General features: G+C 47.7%; 1 protein-coding gene across 2 annotated transcripts in view; it reads right to left on the reverse strand.

Annotated features, from left to right (window-relative positions):
- LOC126106549 (uncharacterized) overlaps positions 1–21,409 on the reverse strand; it is a 105,858-nt gene that overhangs the window by 18,199 nt on the left and 66,250 nt on the right. For both annotated transcript variants that reach the window (XM_049912887.1, XM_049912888.1), the window contains 2 exons: positions 8,035–8,082; positions 6,352–6,545 (listed from right to left, as the gene is read on the reverse strand). In XM_049912887.1, the coding sequence (XP_049768844.1) occupies positions 6,352–6,545; positions 8,035–8,082 (242 nt within the window). The remainder of the gene's footprint in view (positions 1–6,351; positions 6,546–8,034; positions 8,083–21,409) is intronic.

Consider the following 21,409-nt stretch of genomic DNA (forward strand, 5'->3'; position numbering starts at 1 on the left):
GTTGCCGGAGAAAATTGTTCATGATATAAGTGGAGAGAGCGACAAGATGGTCAACTGCAGAACGATGCTTCCGAAATCCGCATTGGGCTGGTGTTAAAAGGCTGCGGGATTCCAGCCACCAAGCTAAACGGTAATTCACCATACGCTCCAAAACCTTACAGACACTACTCGTGAGAGAAATGGGGCGATAGCTAGAGGGGAGATGTTTGTCCTTTCCAGGTTTCGGAACGGGAACGACAATAGCTTCCCGCCACCGTCTGGGAAAGGTGCTGCCGGTCCAAATTCGATTATAAAGGCGAAGGAGGTAACGCAGACTATGGGTGGATAAATGCAGCAACATTTGGACATGGATACCATCCGGTCCTGGGGCGGAGGAGCGAGAAGATGAGAGGGCATGTTGGAGTTCCCGCATGGAGAAAACAGTATTGTAGCTTTCGTGATTTTGGGAGGAGAAAGCAAGAGGTCGCACTTCCGCTGCACGTTTCTTCGGGAGAAACGCTGGCGGGTAATTTGAAGAGCTCGAAATCTCAGCAAAGTGCTGACCCAACGAGTTAGAAATTGCGACGGGGTCCACTAAGGTATCATGCGCGACAGTGAGCCCAGAAACCGGGGAGAAACTAGGCGCGCCTGAGAACCGTCGAAGCCGACTCCAAACTTCCGAGGAGGGAGTGAAGGTGTTAAATGAGCTAATAAAGAATTTCCAGCTTGCCTTCTTGCTATCGCGGATGACGCGACGGCATCGCGCACGGAGCTGCTTATAGCGGATACAGTTGGCCAAAGTAGGATGGTGACGGAAAATGCGAAGAGCACGTCGCCGCTCACGTATTGCGTCACGGCATGCCTCGTTCCACCAAGGAACTGGGGGGCGCCGGGGCAATTCGGAGGTGCGTGGTATTGAACGTTCCGCAGCTGTAAGGATAACGTCGGTAATGTGTGTGACCTCATCGTCGACGCTGGGAAAGCGACGGTCATCGAATGTCGCGAGAGACGAAAAAAGTGTCCAATCGGCTTGGGCAAACTTCCAACGTCGCGGGCGCATATATGGCAGTTGAGGCTGCAGTCTGAGGACACATGGAAAGTGGTCACTCGAGTGTGTATCATCAAGGGCGAACCATTCGAAGCGCCGAGCTAGCGGAACAGTACCGACCGCAAGGTCCAAATGAGATAAGGTTGTCGTGGAGGCAGACAAAAATGTGGGGACCCCAGTGTTGAGGCAAACTAGATCCGCTTGGTGGAAGACGTCTAGCAATACGGAGCCACGTGGACAAGGGTGTGGAGATCCCCAAAGCGGGTGGTGGGCATTGAAGTCCCCAACCAGCAAATAGGGGGGTGGAAGCTGACCAAGAAGATGAAGGAGATCAGCTCGTGCCATTGGTGTGGACGATGGAATGTATACAGTACAAAGAGAGAACGTGTATCCGGAAAGTGAAAGACGGACGGCGACAGCTTGGAAGGAAGTGTTTAAGGGGATTGGGTGATAATGGAGAGTTTCACGGAGAAGAATCATGAGTCCTCCATGGGCTGGAGAGCCTTCAACAGAGGGGAGATCATATCGGACAGACTGAAAATGAGGGAGAACAAAGCGGTCATGGGGACGCAGCTTTGTTTCCTGAAGACAGAAGATGACCGGCGAGTAGGAGCGTAAGAGGACCGACAATTCATCCCGATTGGCTCGAATGCCGCGGATATTCCAGTGGATAATGGACATGGGGTGAAAAGAGAATGGAGGAATGGGACCAAAGTTGCTGTCAACTCAAAGACTGCTCGGAGCTAGCAACCGACAGCATGGAATGGCATTCAGCCGAAGGCAGAAGATCCTGATCCATAAGTTGGTCAGGAGCAGTCCCTGCCACCAGCGATCGGCCGGTTGACCGGCCACCAGCAGTGCGCCTCGGCGACACAGAAGATGGCCGAGGGCGATTTCCGCCAGGTGGTGCTGTAGAGGGGGCACGCCTTGGCGGAGAAGGAGAGGAACTGGGTTTCTTTGTAGCCTTCTTGGAAGAATGTTGTTTAGAGGAAGGAGGAACCGATGGTTGTGAAGCTGCGGTTCGTAAAAACTCTTCACGAGTATGCTCTTTTTTCGAAGACTTGGCGTCCGACTTTTGGGCTCGAGATGTAGCAGAACCCGACGAAGGGTGAGCCATAGAGTGGGCAAGCGAAAGTGGTGAGGTTGAACGAGCGATCTTTGCGCTGGCCGATCTGACGACCGTGGTACTAAAGGTGAGGTCGCAAGTCTGCGTGGCCGCCTCCTTTGTTGGCCGAGGAGAAGCAAGGACAGTGCTGTATTTTCCTGTCTGAGGCACGGTGGGCTTGCGACTGGCGAATAATTTTCGAGCAGCAAAAGTCGACACCTTTTCCTTCACCCTTATTTCCTGGATGAGCTTCTCATCCTTAAAAACGGGGCAATCTCGAGAGGAAGCAGCGTGGTCACCCATACAGTTGATGCAGCGAGGGGATGGAGGTGGACAAGCACCCTCATGGGCATCCGTGCCACACGTAACACATTTGGCTGGATTGGAACAGGACTGGCTGGTGTGATTGAACCGCTGACATCGATAGCAACGCGTAGGGTTTGGGACGTAAGGGCGAACGGAAATTATCTCATAGCCTGCTTTGATTTTCGATGGGAGTTGAACTGTGTCAAATGTCAAGAAGACAGTGCGGGTTGGAACGATGTTCGTGTCAACCCGTTTCATTACTCTATGAACTGCCGTTACGCCCTGGTCAGACAGGTAGTGCTGAATTTCTTCGTCAGACAAACCATCGAGGGAGCGTGTATAAACGACTCCACGCGAGGAATTTAAGGTACGGTGCGGTTCCACCCGGACAGGGAAGGTGTGGAGCAGAGAAGTACGCAGCAATTTTTGTGCCTGGAGGGCACTGACTGTTTCTAACAACAGGGTGCCATTCTGTAATCTGGAACAAGACTTTACAGGACCTGCAATTGCGTCGACACCTTTCTGAATAATGAAAGGGTTGACCGTGGAGAAGTCATGACCTTCGTCAGACCGAGAAACAACAAGGAACTGTGGCAACGATGGAAGAACTGTCTGTGGCTGAGACTCAGTATACTTACGTTTGTGAGCATTCATAGTGGATGGTGAGGAAACCATTGCGGAAGAATGCCCCATGATTACCAGCGTCTCCGATGGCGCGCTCCTCCCTTGTGGGGGCCCTCACTGAGGGCACTCCCGCCTTAGGTGATTGTTCACACCTCAGGTCACACCTCCCGACTAACGGACGGAGGGACCAATCGGCACTTTCGGAAGGTATCAGCTCAGGTAATCACCCCTCCCTGGGCCTGGCCGTTACCAGGGGGTACGTACATGTCCTACCTGTCAACCCGGGGCGGGGAATTACGCGTTACCCCGTCACCGGCTACGCACAAAAATGCGTGGGTCGGCCTTCAGACACGCACAGGGAGGAAGAAAGAGAAAGGGAAAGGAAAGAAGAGAGGTCTCAAATGCCGCAGCGGAGAAAAGTGCAGAGAGAAGCGGGAAGAAAAAGAGAAGGGCAGAGGAAGGACGAAGACTTGCAAGTATAGAAAGCAAGGAATTTTTAATAGTTTAAAGCGTCCGTCTCTGGACGTAGGCACAAACCATACTCCCAGAGGGGGAGAAAGGGAAGGAAAGAGCCAGAGGTGAGGGGTGGGGGGGGGGGGGGGGAAGATGGGGGAGGGGGAAGGATGAGGAAAGGGAAGGTATGCAGCCCGGAAAGGAAGGAGGGCCACATTAGCTCGGGGTCCCGTGCTCGCTACGCACGTATCCACAAAAGAGTTGTGGACCCCCTGGGGGGATTGTTGTCGTCCTGAAAAATTGAAAACAGTGCTCCATAAAATGTTATATCAGTTAGATGAGAGACATGACGAGAGAAAGCCGCAGACCTCTCTTGACAACGGCAACTAGGACAGATGCATCTAATATCCTCAGGTCGCTGTTTTTAAGCTCAGTCAATTTTCCCATCCGCTCAGAATCTGACAATAAATTGTACTCGTCCTTGTGAAATTTATTATAATGGCCTTCAATACTAAACTTCCGCGGACCAGCGAGAATACTGCCACATATTAAACTGCCACATATTAAACATTTCGAATTTTCAAGTTTTTGCACAAAGGAAAAAATGATTCTCCCATTACTTTTTAAAAGATAGCAAATCTCGACGTCTACGTTTCCTTGATTCACTCTGCATTTTCCGGTTCTTGAAATGCAACATTCACTACGTAGTGGTCGCTTCGCATCAACGTCCACGGCTTAGCCTTGTACTACACTGCCGCAACCTGCCGGCTGTCGCCACTGCCCCATTCGACGACTGCACGCGAGCAGCACACGTGCAGCGCTGTGCGCTAATGAGCCGCATGCAACGTTTGCCCGCCCCTGCTCTAGGGTATAAACAGTAGGCACACACAGACAAACAGTACTGGTTGCATGTCTCAGCGAATCGTTGAAAGAATTTCACATTATTTCTCCTTCAACATACACATGGATATTAACAGCTTTTGCTTTTGAAGTTCGTTGCTTTTCATGCATGAACTACCTTTAGTATTGGTGATCAGTTATGCGAGTGATAAAGGGAGGAGACCGCACTGTCACTAGTGGAAGAATATACATTTCATAGTTACTGAGAGATCCAAGCCTACCATTGTATAAAATAGAAAAAAGGAATTTTGTTTGGCAGGAGAATGCCAACAAACTTGATACAAGTGGGGAAGTGAGATTGAAGAAAAATTCATTGCTTGCTTCCTTCTGGAACAGAGTAAGTGGGCACAAGGTATAAAATGAACAAATGTGAAAGAAGTACTTACGACTAACATAACTGTGTTCAGTTTCTATGAATTGCTTGTTGGATGTTAAAGAGGCCTTCAAAATTTTCACCTAAACTGCCACGAGCAGCCAATGAATATTGTCTGCCAACGCAAGTGTGGAACTTTTTAATAAGATTGCTGAACGCTGGAACTGAGACTCAGCGATAAATCTACCACCACCAACATGCACCTCATACTTCCGTAAAAATTTATACGTGCACATTTTCTCTCTCCCACAGTGCTTTTCCATAATCAACTGCTGGTCATAAAAATAATCATATCTGTATTCCCTGTTTTACTTTGTACCTATAACTAGCTCTGGACTGGTTGAAATCTACAGTACATGCCAATGATTTGTTTAACATAGCATTCATAGTGTTTGAATTCTTTGATGCTCATTTTCTCACACTTTCACCACTGTTAAAGCTTGTCCACACCTGTATTTACATCTATACTGTGCAAACAACCTTTGGGTGCACGGCAGAGGCTACATCCCATTGTACCATTTATTAGGGTTTCTCCCAATCCCATTCACAGAGTGCGGGAAGAATGATTGTTTAAATGCCTCTGTGTATGCTGTAATTAATTTTTGTCCTCGCGATTGCTATTTGAGCAACATGTGGGAGTTTTAGAATATTCCTCGTCACCAGTTAAAGCCGGTTCTTGAAACTTTTAAGCAGGCTTTTTCAGGATAGAAGTAAACTATCTTCAATTGTCTGCCAGTTCAGTTTCTTCAGCATCTTTATGACTCTCTCACAGGTCAAACAAACCTGTGACCATTCATGCTGCCCTTATCTATAACCATTCAATATCCCCCGTTAATCTAATTTGGTACAGGTCTCACACACATAAGCAATATTCCAGAATGGGTTGCATGAATGATTTGAAGGCAGTCTCCTTTGTAGACTGACTTATTTCCCCTGTGTTCAATCAATAAACCAAAGCCATATCCCTACGTAGTGTTACACTCTGGTATTTGACTTTACCGATTATAAATGTGATTTGTTCAAAGGTACAAGTGAATGGCAGTGATCAAAAGGGATTGTTCATTTGAATTCACTCCAATTTGTTTCAGTGTAAATAAGGATTGAGAGGAACACAATGAAGGGAAAAAAAATGGATTCATTTCTTCAAAACCACTGTTACGATGTTAAGGATTCTTCACTTCAATAGCATCTTTGGGACACGAGTAATTCACAATAGCTGTCTACTGCATTTTAAACATTTATCTGACACAAAAGTGTATGAACACACTGGGGATATTTTCAAGCTTCTAGCATGAACTGGTGCTTACACCAGTGAATTTTTTGCCTAGAGCTCAATAACAGTAATTGGACACTGTCTTCTCAATAAATCCCACTAGTCAGCATGTTCCTAAATTCACATAAAGGCAGAACGAAAACAAATGGAGAAACCAGTACCATACTTAGTGAAAGCTTGTATTCCCATTCTTACTTTCTAAATAAAAAACAGATTCCTCAAATAGATCTGAAAACCTACAAAAACTAACATCTTTCTAATAAGGTAGAACACCATAAATGAGAACTCACTTTTCATCTCCGTCCTCTGCATAGTTAATCATTTTGAAACGGGTCACTCTGACCACAGAGTAGAGTGACAGCTGTCCAGATCTCATCCTAACATTCCACTGTGTTGAAAGCATGGCCATGCTGCTCATGTGGCTGCCATCAGAAACCATAAGCTGATATGTCTCATGGTCTCTGTCTATTACTCTCAAGCTGTCCTGCAAATTGAAGAGCAAAGGAGTTAATCAAATCACATAAATTAGCAAATAAACTACAATGGCTTTTGTTGCCTTACTGCTTTCTTTTATTGGATCATTTGCATCAGCTGCAAATTTGCTATATGCCTATTCATCATATGGGCTGATTTGTTCTACACACACACACACACACACACACACACACACACACACACACACACACACACACACACAAACTTGCCTCTTCGTAGTACACACTGCTAAACGATATTCATTATTCTGCAATGGGAATTCAGCAACCAATTTTTAGTTTGCAGACATGAGGACACATGTTGATCTCTGAATATCCCAGTTTGATAAATATTAGTGTAAAACCAGCAATCTCTAGATTTCCTTTCTTTCAGGAGTGCTAGTTCTACAGGGTTCGCAGGAGAGCTTCTGTAAAGTTTGGAAGGTAGGAGACGAGATACTGGCAGAAGTAAAGCTGTGAGGACAGGGCGTGAGTCATGCTTGGGTAGCTCAGTTGGTAGAGCACTTGCCCGCAAAAGGCAAAGGTCCCGAGTTCGAGTCTCAGTCCGGCACGCAGTTTTAATCTGCCAGGAAGTTTCATAATTGTAAAATTGTTACAAATATAGGCCTACTCCTCTACACGCCCAACTGAAAACCACTTATCGTAATTCTCTAAAATCCTGAAAATTGAGTGAACACCTGCCACAATCCAAATATCAACAGCATTATGCCTCAGCCTAAATTTAAATTTCCTAAAAGCTAGTCCTTGATTTCAACAACAAACCAGTGCCGCCCCCCCCCCCCCCCAATCTGGCACCCAGTCTTAATAATTCCCCTCAAAGTTCCCTGCTAAAAGAAAATCAATGAACTACAGAGTGCTCAAGTTGCCCCCATTTCTCGTGCGGCAAAAGATATACAAGAATGATGTAACTTACCAAACGAAAGCATTGGCATGTTGATAGACACACAAACATAAACACACACACAAACACACTCACTCACTTGTAAAGGCAATGTGACACGATGAAAATACCGTCTGCACTGGCGGAATGTTACTTAATACCACGTACTTACACGTTTGTGACTATTACAGCGTCATCTATCACAAAGCGAAAAAAGAGGTCCAACTAAAACATTCATATTTCTTTACGTACTACACTAATATGTAATAAAAAATAGGGGTTCCTATTTAAAAAAACGCAGGTGATATCCGTTTGACCTATGGCAGCGCCATCTAGCGGGCCAACCATAGCGCCATCTGGTTTCCCCTTCAAGCTAGACTAGTTTCGTTCTTTGTAGTTTTTTTCATTTGATGCTTACTTCGTGAGATATTTGACCCAGTCACTACCAATGGACCACCCTGTATATGCAGTGCTTGCCATTTTTATAAGCTACATGAAGGTAGTAAAGTGTTTAGTCAAAGACTGCACTGTTAAGGTATCTCAAGCACTCAGTTGGGGTTCTACACTTAAAAGCCTTCAGGTCTGACTACAATACTTACCACAATCTGCATTACCGGACGTTCAATGGCGCCACCTTGCATTAAAGTCTGCAAATAAGAAAAAATAATGTCTTATGAAGTACACATCACCCTGCAATATATCTTCATTTATTCGTTAGTCCTTAAGACATTACACTGCATAAGGCAATATCACACTTACCTACATCTACATTTTATTTTCGAAATACACATTGTACCGCACAGTATGCAATTGGACAATTTTATAATTACCCTAAGTTAAATTTGGTTACACCAACTATACATAGTTGTTCTGTACACGCTTTAAGATTAGTACAGATGGAGGCTGTCTGTCTGCAATTAAATTAACGGATAATAAGGATACCAGATTTTTTAAAATAATTGATTGCTATATCACATCACTATTTACAAATCCATCAACAGTATAAAAAGTTTTCTTAAAAGTTTTCTTCTTTTAGTCAGGATTCTACAATCTCTCTGAACTTATTAGTATTCAACTTACTCATCCCACATGATAATTTGTTAAGAAGAGAGACATTCCTGCATGCAGAAAGTTTTTAGAAATTTATTAGTATGGTTCAGAGTTCCAGTCGTTCTGTAAGAGTGAACTTTTGATACTGTGTCATGTTTATACCAATTGATCTTGGTGTGAGTAAGGGTATGAAATGCGTACACATGTGAAACAGTCATCATCTTGTTGTCAATGAAATACATTTTGCGTGGAGTGTTGGCTCTTGACCCATATATGCATCTAATAACTTCATTTGCCAAATGAAGACAAGACTCTTCTGGCTCCAGCACAATTACCCCATATCATCACTCCAGAGAGAGAGAGAGAGAGAGAGAGAGAGAGAGAGAGAGAGAGTGGGGAGGGGGGGGGGGTGCGCAGTAGGCAAGGAACAGCTGTTTTGCTGTAACAAATGTATGTTTTTAATTCCCTGATTAGGTACAACACATGGGGTAGTTCACTGCATAAATCTCGTGTGTGTGTGTGTGTGTGTGTGTGTGTGTGTGTGTGTGTTTGTTTTCAAGTTAAATTGTGTGTTGAGGTGGATACCAAGAAATTTGACAGTCTCTGCTGTGGCAGTAATTATCTTTAGGAGGCATACTATATTCTTGGTTTTGCTACTGTGCAATTTTAATTCATTTGCCTTACACCAGCAAGATGCCTTGTCTATTATAAGTTTATTCATTGCCTCCATAGTATTTCTCTCATTATGGGAAATAATAAATGTGGTATTTCCACTTACATTACTGCTTTGAAAGGTAGCAGGCTAGGCAGATCATTAACATAAATAATGTACAAAAATGGTCAAAGCACCAATCCCTGATGCACTCTTCTTATGATGTTGAGGAAGCCGGACTTTATTTCGATTGGTTATGATCATTTGTTTGCTACTGGCTAAGTATGAGTGTAGTAATGCCAACCAATGTGGCATATGTATATTGCTTATGTTCAGATCCCTTTAAGACAGATAAAATTATATCCTCCACTACTGTAACTGTGTACTGACCTTCAGGAAATCCATACTGGACCTGATTTAAGATGTGATTGTTCTAAAAATATTTATTTAATTGCTTTTTCATTATCACCTTTTCAATGATTTTACATAGCATTGGAACTATTGCAATGGGTTTATAATTTTCTGGCAATTCCCTATCTTCCTTTTTATGCACAGGTAAAACTACATTGAACATTACAGAGTCAGGAAAGGCACTTTCCTCAAACAAACAGTTTATAAGGTAGCATAGGGGTTGGCTTATTATCCCTATTATTTATTTTACAGTGAAGTTGGAGAAGTCATAACAGTACTCTGTTTTTGAGGTAATGAGTTTTGCTACTACACCTACTGTATCCTTAGGGGAGACATTTCCATTGATACCATTCTTGGGTGGTTGGTGTCCAAGTATGCACCCAGTAAGGCAACTACAGTCAGCTCAGTGTCATCACTGGTTACTGTCTCATTATCAGTGTATTTCCCTGAATTGACAAAGCTGAGCTTAAGCTGATCGGGGCTAATAGGTAGTTTTTTCTGTAGAGTTCCCAGATTCTGAGTTTATTATCTTCCATGCTGCATTACATTTATTATTTTAATGATCTATATAGTTATCACTGGCCCCTTTTTAGCTTTACTTATTCACATTCTTTTTTTTGTTATGGTTTTAGGGCGCAAAACTGCTACAGTCATTAGTGCCTCGTCTGTGACTTAGGGAAAGGTAAAAAACCAAACTGGAAACCAGCAGCAATGCGAGCGAAACTCAAAAAGGTTGGGAAACTAAAACCAGAAGGAAAGCCTAAAAAACCACTATATAACGGGGGTTGTTTTTCCCCAAAAAGAGCTTCAAATGATTGACATCTCACTTGAGAACACAATCGGCTGAGCACATGTCATCTGCTAAAATGGAAGATATATCGCAACAGCTGTAGACAGGCACGTAACGAAGTAAAATAGGGGCACTCAAGTAAAAGGTGTCCCACCGTCCACATCTGAGAGCAGTGGGGACAAAGCGGGGGAGGATCGCCACTTAAAAGATGTTGATGGCTAAAAAGACAGTGCCCTATCCGGAATCTAGTTAAAATTACCTCCTCCTGACGACGCGTTCGGGAGGAAGAGGTCCAAGCACAGGGAAGAGCTTTCACGTCCCGCAATTTATTATTGGGAAGTGTCGACTATTGTGCGTGCCATAAAAGAGCGACACGACGACATAAAACACACCGTAGATCGGCTAAGGGAACCATGCGAACAGCAGGCCGAAGAAGAAAGACCGCAGCATTGGCCGCTATATCGGCCGCCTCGTTTCCACAGATACCAATATGTCCTGGGATCCAGAGGAACGCCACAGAGATGCCCCCCCAAGTGGAGCAAGTGGAGGCAATCCTGAATCTGGTGGACCAGAGGGTGGACAGGGTAGAGAGCTTGGAGACTGAGGAGAGAGCCGAGCGAATCTGAGCATATAATATACTGCATCCGCTGATGGCAACGGATGTATTGAACAGCCTGGAGAAAAGCGTAAAGCTCCGCAGTAAAAGCCGAACACTGGTCAGGAAGTCTAAAATTGATTAGGGGTGTTGCCAACAATATAGGCATTCCCAACACCAAATGATGTTTTTGAGCCATCAGTGTAAATAAATGTGGCATCCTTAATTTGTGCACATACACCAGCATATGCCCGACGATAAACGAGAGAAGGGGTACCATCCTTGGGAAACTGACAAAGGTCACGGAGCAGGCAGGTCTGGGGCCGGAGCCAAGGCGATGCTGTACCCCAAGTTGTCAAGAAAGTTTTAGGAAAATGGAAGGAAAGAGAATGTAGCAGTTGACGGAAGAAGACTCCCGGTGGTAGTAGAGAGGAAGGGCGGCCTGTATACCCTAAATTTAAGGAGGTGTCGAAAAAAATGTCATAGGCCGGATTAGCAGGCATGGAAGACAGATAGCGTAACGACTCAGGACAGCTCGCTGACTGGACAGCGGAGGTTCAGCAGTATCAGCATAAAGTCTTTCAATAGGGATAGTGTAAAAAGCTCTAGACGCTAATCGTAATCCACGTTTGTGGACAGAGTCGAGACACCGAAGAATAGACGGCCGAGCAGAGGAGTAAACTATGGTTCCATAGTCCAATTTCGAGCGCACTAAGATGCGATAGAGGTGGAGAAGGACCATTCGGTCCGCTCCCCAGGAGGTACCATTCAGGACACGGAGGTTGTTGAGGGATCGCAGACAGCGAGCCGAAAGATAGGAAATGTGGGAGGACCAGCACAGTTTTCTGTCAAACATAAGACCCAAGAATTTTAGCGACGTCCGTGAACGGAAGGTTGACAGGGTGTAGATGTAAGGAAGGCGGAAGAAACTCCGTACGATGCCTAAAAGTGACACAAACGGCCTTACTGGGAGAAAAGCGGAAGCTGGTTTTGATGCTCCAAGAGTGGAGGTGATCGAGACATCCTAGAAGACGGCGTTCAAGAAGGATGGTCCGTTGAGAGCTGTAGTAGATCGCAAAATTGTCCACAAAGAGGGAGCCCGAGACATCGGGAAGGAGACAATCCATAATTGGGTTTTTGGCAATGGCAAACAGTACTACATTTAGCACGGAGCCCTGGGGTACCCCGCTTTCTTGGGAGAAAGTAGTGTTCACCAGCACTTTAAATGTCCGCTCTGCCATAAATTCACGAAGAAAAAGGAGCAGCCGACCTTAAAAGCCCCAAGAGAACAGTGTACGGAGGATGCCTGTCCTCCAACAGGTGTCGTATGCTCTCTCCAGATCAAAAAATATTGCTACTGTTTGGCATTTCCTGAGAAAATTGTTCATGATATAAGTGGAGAGAGAAACAAGATGGTCAACGGCAGAACGATGGTTTTGGAAACTGCACTGGGCAGGTGTTAAAAAGACTTCGGGACTGCAGCCACCAGGCTAAATGGCAATTCACCATACGCTCCAAAACAATGCATGCACTACTTGTGAGAGAAATGGGGTGATAGCTAGAGGGAGATGTTTGTCCTTTCCAGGTTTCGGAACAGGAATGGCGATAGCTTCCCGCCCTCTTCTGGGAAAAGTACTGTCGGTCCAAATTCGATTATAAAGGCGAAGGAGGTAGCACGGACTGTGGTATGATAAATGCAGCAACATTTGAATGTTGATACCATCCAGTCCTGGGGCAGAAGAGCGAGAAGAAGAGTGTGTGTTGGAGTTTCCCCATGGAGAAAACAGTATTATAGCTTTCGTGATTTTGAGAGGAGAAAGCAAGAGGTCGCACTTCCGCTGCACGTTTCTTAGGGAGGAAAACTGGCAGGTAATCTGAAGAGCTCAAAATCTCAGCAAAGTTTTAACCCAACGAGTTTGAAATTGCGATGGGGTCCACTAAGATATCATGCGCGACAGTGAGGCCAGAGACCGGGGAGAAACTAGGCGCGCCAGATAACCATCGAATCCGACTCCAAACTTCCGAGGAGGGAGTGAAGGTGTTAAAAGAGCTAGTAAAGAAGTCCCAGTTGGCCTTCTTGCTATCGCGGATGACGCGACGGCATTGTGCATGGAACTGTTTATAGCGGATACAGCTGGGGAAAGTAGGATGGTGGCGGAAAACACGAAGAGCCGCTTACGTATTGCGTCACGGTATGCCTCGTTCCACCAAGGAACCGGGGCGCGGCATGGCAAATCGGAGGTATGAGGTATTGAACGTTCTGCAACTGTAAGGATAACTTCCGTAATGTGAGTGACCTCATCGTCGACGCTAGGAAAGTGACAGTCATCGAATGTCGCTAGAGATGAAAAGAGTGTCCAATCGGCTTGGCAAACTTCCAGTGTCTCGGGTGCATATACGGCAGTTGTGGCTGCAATCTAAGGACACATGGAAAGTGGTCACACAACTGTGTATCAACAAGAGTGAACCATTCAAAGCGCTGAGCTAGCAGAACAGTACCGACCGAAAGGTCCAAATGAGAGAAATTTGTCGTGGAGGCAGACAAAAATGTAGGGTCCCCAGTGTTGAGGCAAACAAGATCCACTTGGTGGAAGACATCTATCAATAGTGAGCCACGCGGAGACGGACGTGGAGATCCCCAAAGCGGGTGGTGGGCACTGAAGTCCCCAACCAGCAAATAGGGGGACGGAAGCTGATGAAGGAGATCAGCTCTTGCTATTGGTGCAGACAATGGAATGTATACAGTACAAAGAGAGAAGGTGTATCCAGAAAGGGAAAGACAAACAGCAACAGCTTGGAAGGAACTGTTTAAGAGAATTGGGTGACAATGGACAGTATCATGGAGAAGAATCACGAGCCCTCCATGTGCCGGAGTGCTATCAACAGAGGGGAAATCAAATCGGACTGACTGAAAACAAGTGAAAACAAAGTGATCGTGGGGATGCAGCTTTGTTTCCTGAAGACACAAGATGACCGGCGAGTAGGATCGTAAGAAGATTGACATTCATCCCGATTGGCTCCAATGCCACGGATATTCCAATGGATAATAAACATAGGGTGGACAGAAAAGGGAAGAATATGACCAAGGTTGCCCTCAACTCAACGACTGCTCAGAGACGGCAGCCAACATCATGGAATGGCATTCAGCCGAAGGCAGATGATCCTGATCCATAGGTTGTTTAGGAGCAGCTCCTGCCACCAGCGATCAGCCGGTTTAGCGGCCACCAGCAGTGCCACAGAAAACTGCCAAGGGCAGTTACTGCCAGGTGTTATTCTTTTTTGTGGTTTTAGGGTGCACAACTTCAATGGTCATTAGCGCCCTGACAACATTAAGAATGCACCGCGAGGCACAAGTTTAAAACAACAACTAAAAGGGAAAACACGATAAAAGACAGACTGACAGGCATAGGATTAAAAAACAGCATCATCAAACATAGTGGTCAAATTGATAAAACGAAGAACACGAGCAACTGCTCGTGGGTCATCCGCTAAAATGGCATCAAAAGTACTTGGCAGGTGAAGATCTAGACGCAGTGTGTTAAAATCTGGACAGGACATTAAAATGTGTCGAACCGTCAGCAAGTGCCCACATGGGCAGAACGGCGCCGGCGCAGCCGTCAGCAGATGGCGATGGCTGAACCGGCAGTGTCCAATTCTTAACCGGGCCAAAACTACCTCCTCCCGCCGAGAAGGGCGTGAGGAGGACGTGTGAGGAGGACGTCCAAGCCACGGGAACAGGTTTTATGGCCCGAAGCTTGTTGTCTGTAAGTGCAGCCCAATCGGCATGCCACAGCGATAAAATGCGCTGACAAATGACCCTGCTAAAATCGGACGAAGGGACACAACAAGAAGCTGTCCGAGGCTGGAGGACCGCAGCCTTGGCCGCGGCATCTGCAGCTTCGTTCCCAGGGATACCGACATGGCCAGGAACCCACATAAAGCTAACCGGAGAACCGACATCCACCAGCTGCTGAAGAGGGCGTTGGATCCGGTGTACAAAAGGGTGAACCGGGTACGGATCACTGAGGCTCTGGATGGCGCTCAGGGAGTCGGAGCAGATGACATAAGCAGAATGTCGGTGGCGGCAGATGTAAAGAACAGCCTGGTAGAGGGCAAAGAGCTCAGCTGTGAAGACCGAACAATGGCCATGGAGCCGGTATTTGAAACTTTGTGCCCCGACAATAAAGGAACACCTGACCCCGTCATTGGTCTTAGAGCCATCTGTATAAATGAAAGTCATGTTGATGAACTTCGAACGAAGTTCCAAAAAACGGGAGTAGTAGACTGAACCGGGGGTAACCTCTTTTGGGAGCGAGCTGAGGTCAAGGTGAACGCAGACCTGAGCCTGGAGCCATGGTGGCGTGTGGCTCTCGCCCACTCGAAAGGTTGCAGGGAGTGAAAAATTAAGGTGTTGAAGGAGGCGACGAAAGCGAACTCCAGGGGGTAGCAGGGCAGAGACATACAACCCGTATTGACGGTCAAGAGAGTCGTCAAAAAAGGAACGATAAGACGGATGGTCGGGCATTGACAGTAGCCGACAGGCATACCGACAAAGCAGTATATCGCGCCGGTAGGTGAGTGGCAATTCGCCAGCGTCAGCATGAAGACACTCTACGGGACTAGCATAAAATGCTCCGATCGCAAGTCGTAAACCCCGATGTTGTATGGAGTTGAGGCGGCGTAAGATGGATGGCCGTGCAGAGGAGTATACAAAGCTCCCATAATCCAGCATGGAGCGGACGATCGACCGATATAGACGAAGTAGGACGGTTCGATCCGCTCCCCACGACATACCACTGAGAACACGGAGGACATTTAAAGAACGGGTACAACGGGCGGCCAAATATGACACATGTGGAGACCAGCTAAGTTCCTGTCAAATGTAAGGCCTAAAAATTTGGTTGTCTCCACGATTGGGAGAGCAACGGGACCGAGTCGTAAGGACGGTGGGAGAAACTCTTTGTAGCGCCAGAAGTTAATACAGACCGTCTTCTCGGCAGAAAAACGGAAGCCATTGCCGACACTCCAGGAGTAAAGACGGTCAAGAGAACGCTGAAGACAGCGCTCCAGGACACGTGTACACTGCGCGCTGCAATAGATGGTAAAATCGTCCACAAAAAGGGAGCCTGATACATCAGCTGGGAGGCAATCCATTATTGGATTGATCGCGATGGCGAAGAGAGCGACGCTCAAAACTGAGCCCTGTGGCACCCCATTCTCCTGGCGAAAGGTGTCGGACAGGACAGAACCCACACGTACCCTGAACTGTCGATCCATTAAAAAAGAACGAATAAAAAGAGGGAGGCGACCGCGAAGGCCCCATGTATGCATGGTGCGGAGAATGCCCGCCCTCCAACAGGTGTCGTAAGCCTTCTCCAAATCAAAGAACACAGCCGCGGTTGGGCGCTTCCGCAAGAAGTTATTCATAATGAAGGTCGACAAAGTAACCAGATGGTCAACAGCAGAGCGGTGCCTACGAAATCCACATTGTACATTGGTAAGTAGGCGTCGAGACTCGAGCAGCCAAACCAATCGAGAGTTAACCATTCGCTCCATCACTTTACAGACACAGCTGGTAAGCGAGATAGGTCGATAACTGGAAGGCAAGTGCTTGTCCTTCCCCGGCTTAGGAATCGGGACAACAATAGACTCGCGCCAGCATGCGGGAACATGTCCCTCAATCCAGATGCGATTGTATGTACGAAGAAGAAAACCTTTACCCGCAGGAGAAAGGTTCTTCAGCATCTGAATATGAATAGAATCAGGCCCTGGAGCGGAGGACCGTGATCGGCCAAGTGCGGTTTCGAGTTCCCGCATGGTGAATGGGGCATTATAACTTTCACAATTCGAGGAGCGGAAGTCAGGTGGCCTAGCCTCCTCTGCCTGTTTGCGGGGGAGGAAGGCAGGGTGGTAATGAGTGGAGCTCGAAACCTCTGCGAAAAAGCGGCCGAAGGCATTGGAGACAGCCTCAGGGGCCACAAGGACGTCATTCGCGACCTTCAAGCCAGAAACTGGTGAGTGGGCCTTAGTGCCAGATAGCCGGCGCAGGCTACCCCAGACAACAGAAGAAGGAGTAAAACTGTTTAAAGTGCTTGTGAAAGCAGCCCAGCTGGCTTTCTGGCTGTCTTTAATAATACGACGACACTGAGCACGTAATCGTTTATAATTGATACAATTCGCCACTGTAGGGTGGCGTTTAAAGGCGCGTAAAGCACGTCGATGAGCACATAAAGCGTCTCTACATGCTGCGGACCACCAGGGGACCGGTACGCGATGTGGAGAAGAAGTAGGGTGAGGGATGGAATATTCAGCAGCAGCGAGAATGACTTCCGTGAGGTGGGCGACCTGACGATCGCAGCTTGGGAAGGTTTGATCCTGAAAGGTCGCCCTGGAAGAGAAGAGCCCCCAGTCTGCCTTGGAGATGGTCCAACTAGAGGAGCACAGAGAGGGGGTATGCTGCAGGAGATGGATAACACACGGGAAGTGGTCGCTCGAATATGTATCAGAAAGTGCATACCACTCAAACCAGCGTGCAAGTTGGGGAGTACATATAGAGAGGTCTAAATGGGAATAGGTGTGAGATGTGTCCGAAAGAAAAGTAGGGGCGCCAGTATTGAGGCAGACAAGATTGAGCTGGTTGAAAAGGTCTGCTAACAAGGAGCCCCTCAGGCAGGATGCTGGAGAGCCCCAAAGGGAATGGTGGGCATTGAAGTCTCCAGTTAACAAAAATGGTGCAGGTAGCTGAGAAATAAGTTGCATCATGTCTGCCCTGGTAACGGCAGATGACGATGGAGTGTAAACGGTACAAAAGGAAAACGTAAAAGTGGGGAGAGTAATGCGGATGGCAACTGCCTGCAGGAAGGTGTGCAACGTGATGGGATCGTAGTAAATATCATCCCGGACCAGCAACATAGCCCCTCCATGAGCTGGGATACCTACCATAGGGGGTAGGTCAAAACGCACAGAGGTGTAGTGTGCCAAGGCAAGTTGATCGCATGGGCGTAGCTTCGTTTCCTGGAGGGCTACGACGAGCGGACGGTGCAAGCGGAGCAGCAACTTCAAGTCCTCTCGGTTGGAGCGAATGCTGCGAATATTCCAGTGAATAAGTGCCATCGTAAGAAGAAAAGGAAGATGAAAGAAGGGGTCACCTCGAAGGCCGCTTAGGGCATGGCTTCGAGCAAGCACTGCCGCCGCTGTCAGTTGGCGGACAGTCATCGTCCATTGGGTCGATAGGTTCATCGGCCATCTCGGGAGGATGGCCGGAAGGGGGAGCTTCCTCCGCCGGTGAACGGCCAGATGTACGGCTACCAGCGGTGCGGCCAGGCGAAACGGATGACGGCCTGGGGCGGCAACCGCTGGGTGGCGCAGGAGAAGAAACGCCCCGTGGCGGAGAAGGAGAACTGTGCTTCCTATGAGCCTTTTTGGAAGGACGTTTGGTGGAAGTACCGGTCGAAGGCTGGGAGGTCGAGGTACGTAGAAAGTCTGCACGGGATGGTTCCTTCTTGAAGGCCCGTGCATCTGACTTCGGGGTCTTCGTCTTAGCAGAAGCTGATGAAGGGGCTGGTGTCTGTGGGGTGATAGGAGGAAGAGGAGACGTCGACCGCGCGATCTTAGCACTGGCCGAACAGACGACCGTGGTGCTGAAGGTCAGATCGCATGTCTGGGTTGCTACCTCCCTGCTAGTCCGAGGAGAGGCGAGGACATTACTGTATTTCCCCGCTGGGAGCAGCGCGGGCTTCCTACTAGCCAATAGCTTGCGAGCAGCCGAGGTGGACACTTTCTCTTTGACCCGAATTTCTTGGATACAGCGTTCTTCCTTATAGACAGGACAGTCGCGGGAGGATGCGGCATGGTCACCCTGACAGTTCACACAACGAGGAGACGGAGGTGGACAGTCACCCTCATGGGCATCCCTGCCACAAGTGACACATTTAGCCGCACTGGAACAAGACTGTCGAGTGTGATTGAAACGCTGACACTGGTAGCAGCGCGTAGGTGTCGGGACATAGGGGTGAACAGAAATAACCTCATAGCCCGCCTTGATGCGCGATGGCAGCTTAACACTATCGAAGGTCAAGAAAAGTGTCCGGGTCGGTACAAGGTCATTGTTGACCTTTTTCATGACCCTATGGACAGCCGTCACGCCCTGCTCAGCGAGGAAAGATTGAATCTCCTCGTCAGTCAATCCGTCGAGGGAGCTAGTATAGACTACACCATGAGACGAATTCAAAGTTCGGTGGGCCTCCACCCGGACAGGGAACGTGTACAGGAGGGTGGCCCGAAGCAGGCCCTGAAAGGCACTCTCAGTTTCTAGTAATAAGGTACCGTTACGCAACCTGGTACAAGATTTGACAGATCCGGCTATGGCATCTACGCCCTTCTGGATAACGAAAGGGTTGACAGAGGAAAAATCCTTTCCGTCCTCAGATCGAGAAACGACAAGGAACTGTGGGGCAGGCGGTAGTACTTTTGTCACTGGTGGCTGGTCACGTTTCCGTTTTTGGGCAGAAGTCTAAAGCGATGGAGTAGAATCCATTGCGGAGGAATCCCCCATAATTGCCAGCGTCTCCGATGGCGCGCTCCTTCCTTGTGGGGACCCTCTCAGAGGGCACTCCCGCCTTAGGTGAATGTTTACACCTCAGGTCACACCTCCCGAGAAACAGACGGAGGGACCAATCGGCATGGTCAGAAGGTATCAGCTCAGGCAATCACCCCTCCCCGGGCCTGGCCTTTACCAGGGGGTACGCGCGTGGCTTACATGTCTACCCAGGGCGGGGACTTACGCGTTACCCCGTCACCGGCTACGCGTGCGAACGCGTGGGTCGGCCTTCAGGCACGCACAGGGAGGAATGAAGAAGAGGAAAAAGAAGAGAGAGAGGGAGAAAGAGGACAGACTGTCTCAAACGCCGAGGCGGAGACCAGAGAAGGCAAGGAGAAGAAGGCAATGAGAAAGCAAGGAGAAGAAGGCAATGAGAAGAAGGCAATGAGAAGAAGGCAATGAGAAGAAGGCAATGAGAAGAAGGCAATGAGAAGAAGGCAATGAGAAGAAGGCAATGAGAAGAAGGCAATGAGAAGAAGGCAATGAGAAGAAGGCAATGAGAAGAAGGCAATGAGAAGAAGGCAATGAGAAGAAGGCAATGAGAAGAAGGCAATGAGAAGAAGGCAATGAGAAGAAGGCAATGAGAAGAAGGCAATGAGAAGAAGGCAATGAGAAGAAGGCAATGAGAAGAAGTCAAGGGAAAGAGTAAGGAAGACAGTGAGGTGGAGAAGAGCAAAGAAAGGAACCAACCAAAGGAAGGAAGAAACGAGAAGTGAAAAACCAAAAAGACCACAATTATAGGTCGTGGAACCATCCGTCTCCGGACGCAGGCGCTAACTACCCTCGTGAGGGGGATGGACTCCTTTTAGTCGCCTCTTACGACAGGCAGGAATACCTCGGGCCTATTCTAATCCCCGGACCCGCAGGGGGACTGCCAGGTGGTGCTGTAGATGAGACACGCCGTGGCAGAGAAGGAGAGTAACTGGGTTTCATATTAGCCTTCTTGGAAACAGGACATTGAGATGAGGGAGGAATCTATGGTTGTGAAGTCGGGGTACGTAAAAAATCTTCACGAGTAGGCTCTTTTTTGGAAGTCCGGGTGTCTGATTTTTGGGGCTTGTGAGTTAGCAGAACCCGATGAAGGGTTAGCCATAGAGTGAGCAAGTGATAGTGGGGAGGTTGAACGGGCGATCTTTGTGCTGGCTGATCTGACAACCGTGGCACTAAAGGTGAGATCACAAGTCTGCATGGCTGCCTCCTTTGCAGGCCGAAGAGAGGCAAGGACAGTGCTGTATTTACCTGCGTGAGGCACAGTGGGCTTGACTGGCGAATAACATTCGAGCAGCAAAGGTCGACACCTTTTTCTTCACTCTGATTTCCTGAATGAGCCGTTCGTCTTTGAAAATGGGGCAATCTCTAGAGAAAGCAGCATGGTCACCCATACAGTTGATGCAATGAGGGGATGGAGGTGGACAAGCACCCTCATGTGCATCCTTGCCACACATAACTCATTTGGCTGGATTGGAACATGACTGGCTGATACGACTGAACCGCTGACACCGATAGCAACACGTAGGGTTGGGAATAAAAGGGCTAACTGAAATTATCTCATAGCCTGCTTTTATGTTCGATGGAAGTTGAACTCTGTCAAATGTCAAGAAGACAGTACGGGTTGGAACCAAGTCCTTGTCAATCATTATTATGACTCGAACAGCCGTTACGCCCTGGTCAGACAGGTAGTTTTGAATTTCCTCATCGGACAATCTGTTGAGGGAGTGTGTATAAACCACCCCACATGATGAATTTAAAGTGCGGTGCACTTCCACCCGGACAGGGAAGGTGTGTAGCAGTGACGTACGCAGCAATTTTTGTGCCTGTAGGGCACTGACTGTTTCTAACAACAAGGTGCCATTTCGTAATCGGGAACAAGACTTTAC

Source organism: Schistocerca cancellata, chromosome 10 (assembly GCF_023864275.1).
Source record: "Schistocerca cancellata isolate TAMUIC-IGC-003103 chromosome 10, iqSchCanc2.1, whole genome shotgun sequence".
Taxonomy (NCBI): Eukaryota; Metazoa; Arthropoda; class Insecta; order Orthoptera; family Acrididae; genus Schistocerca; species Schistocerca cancellata.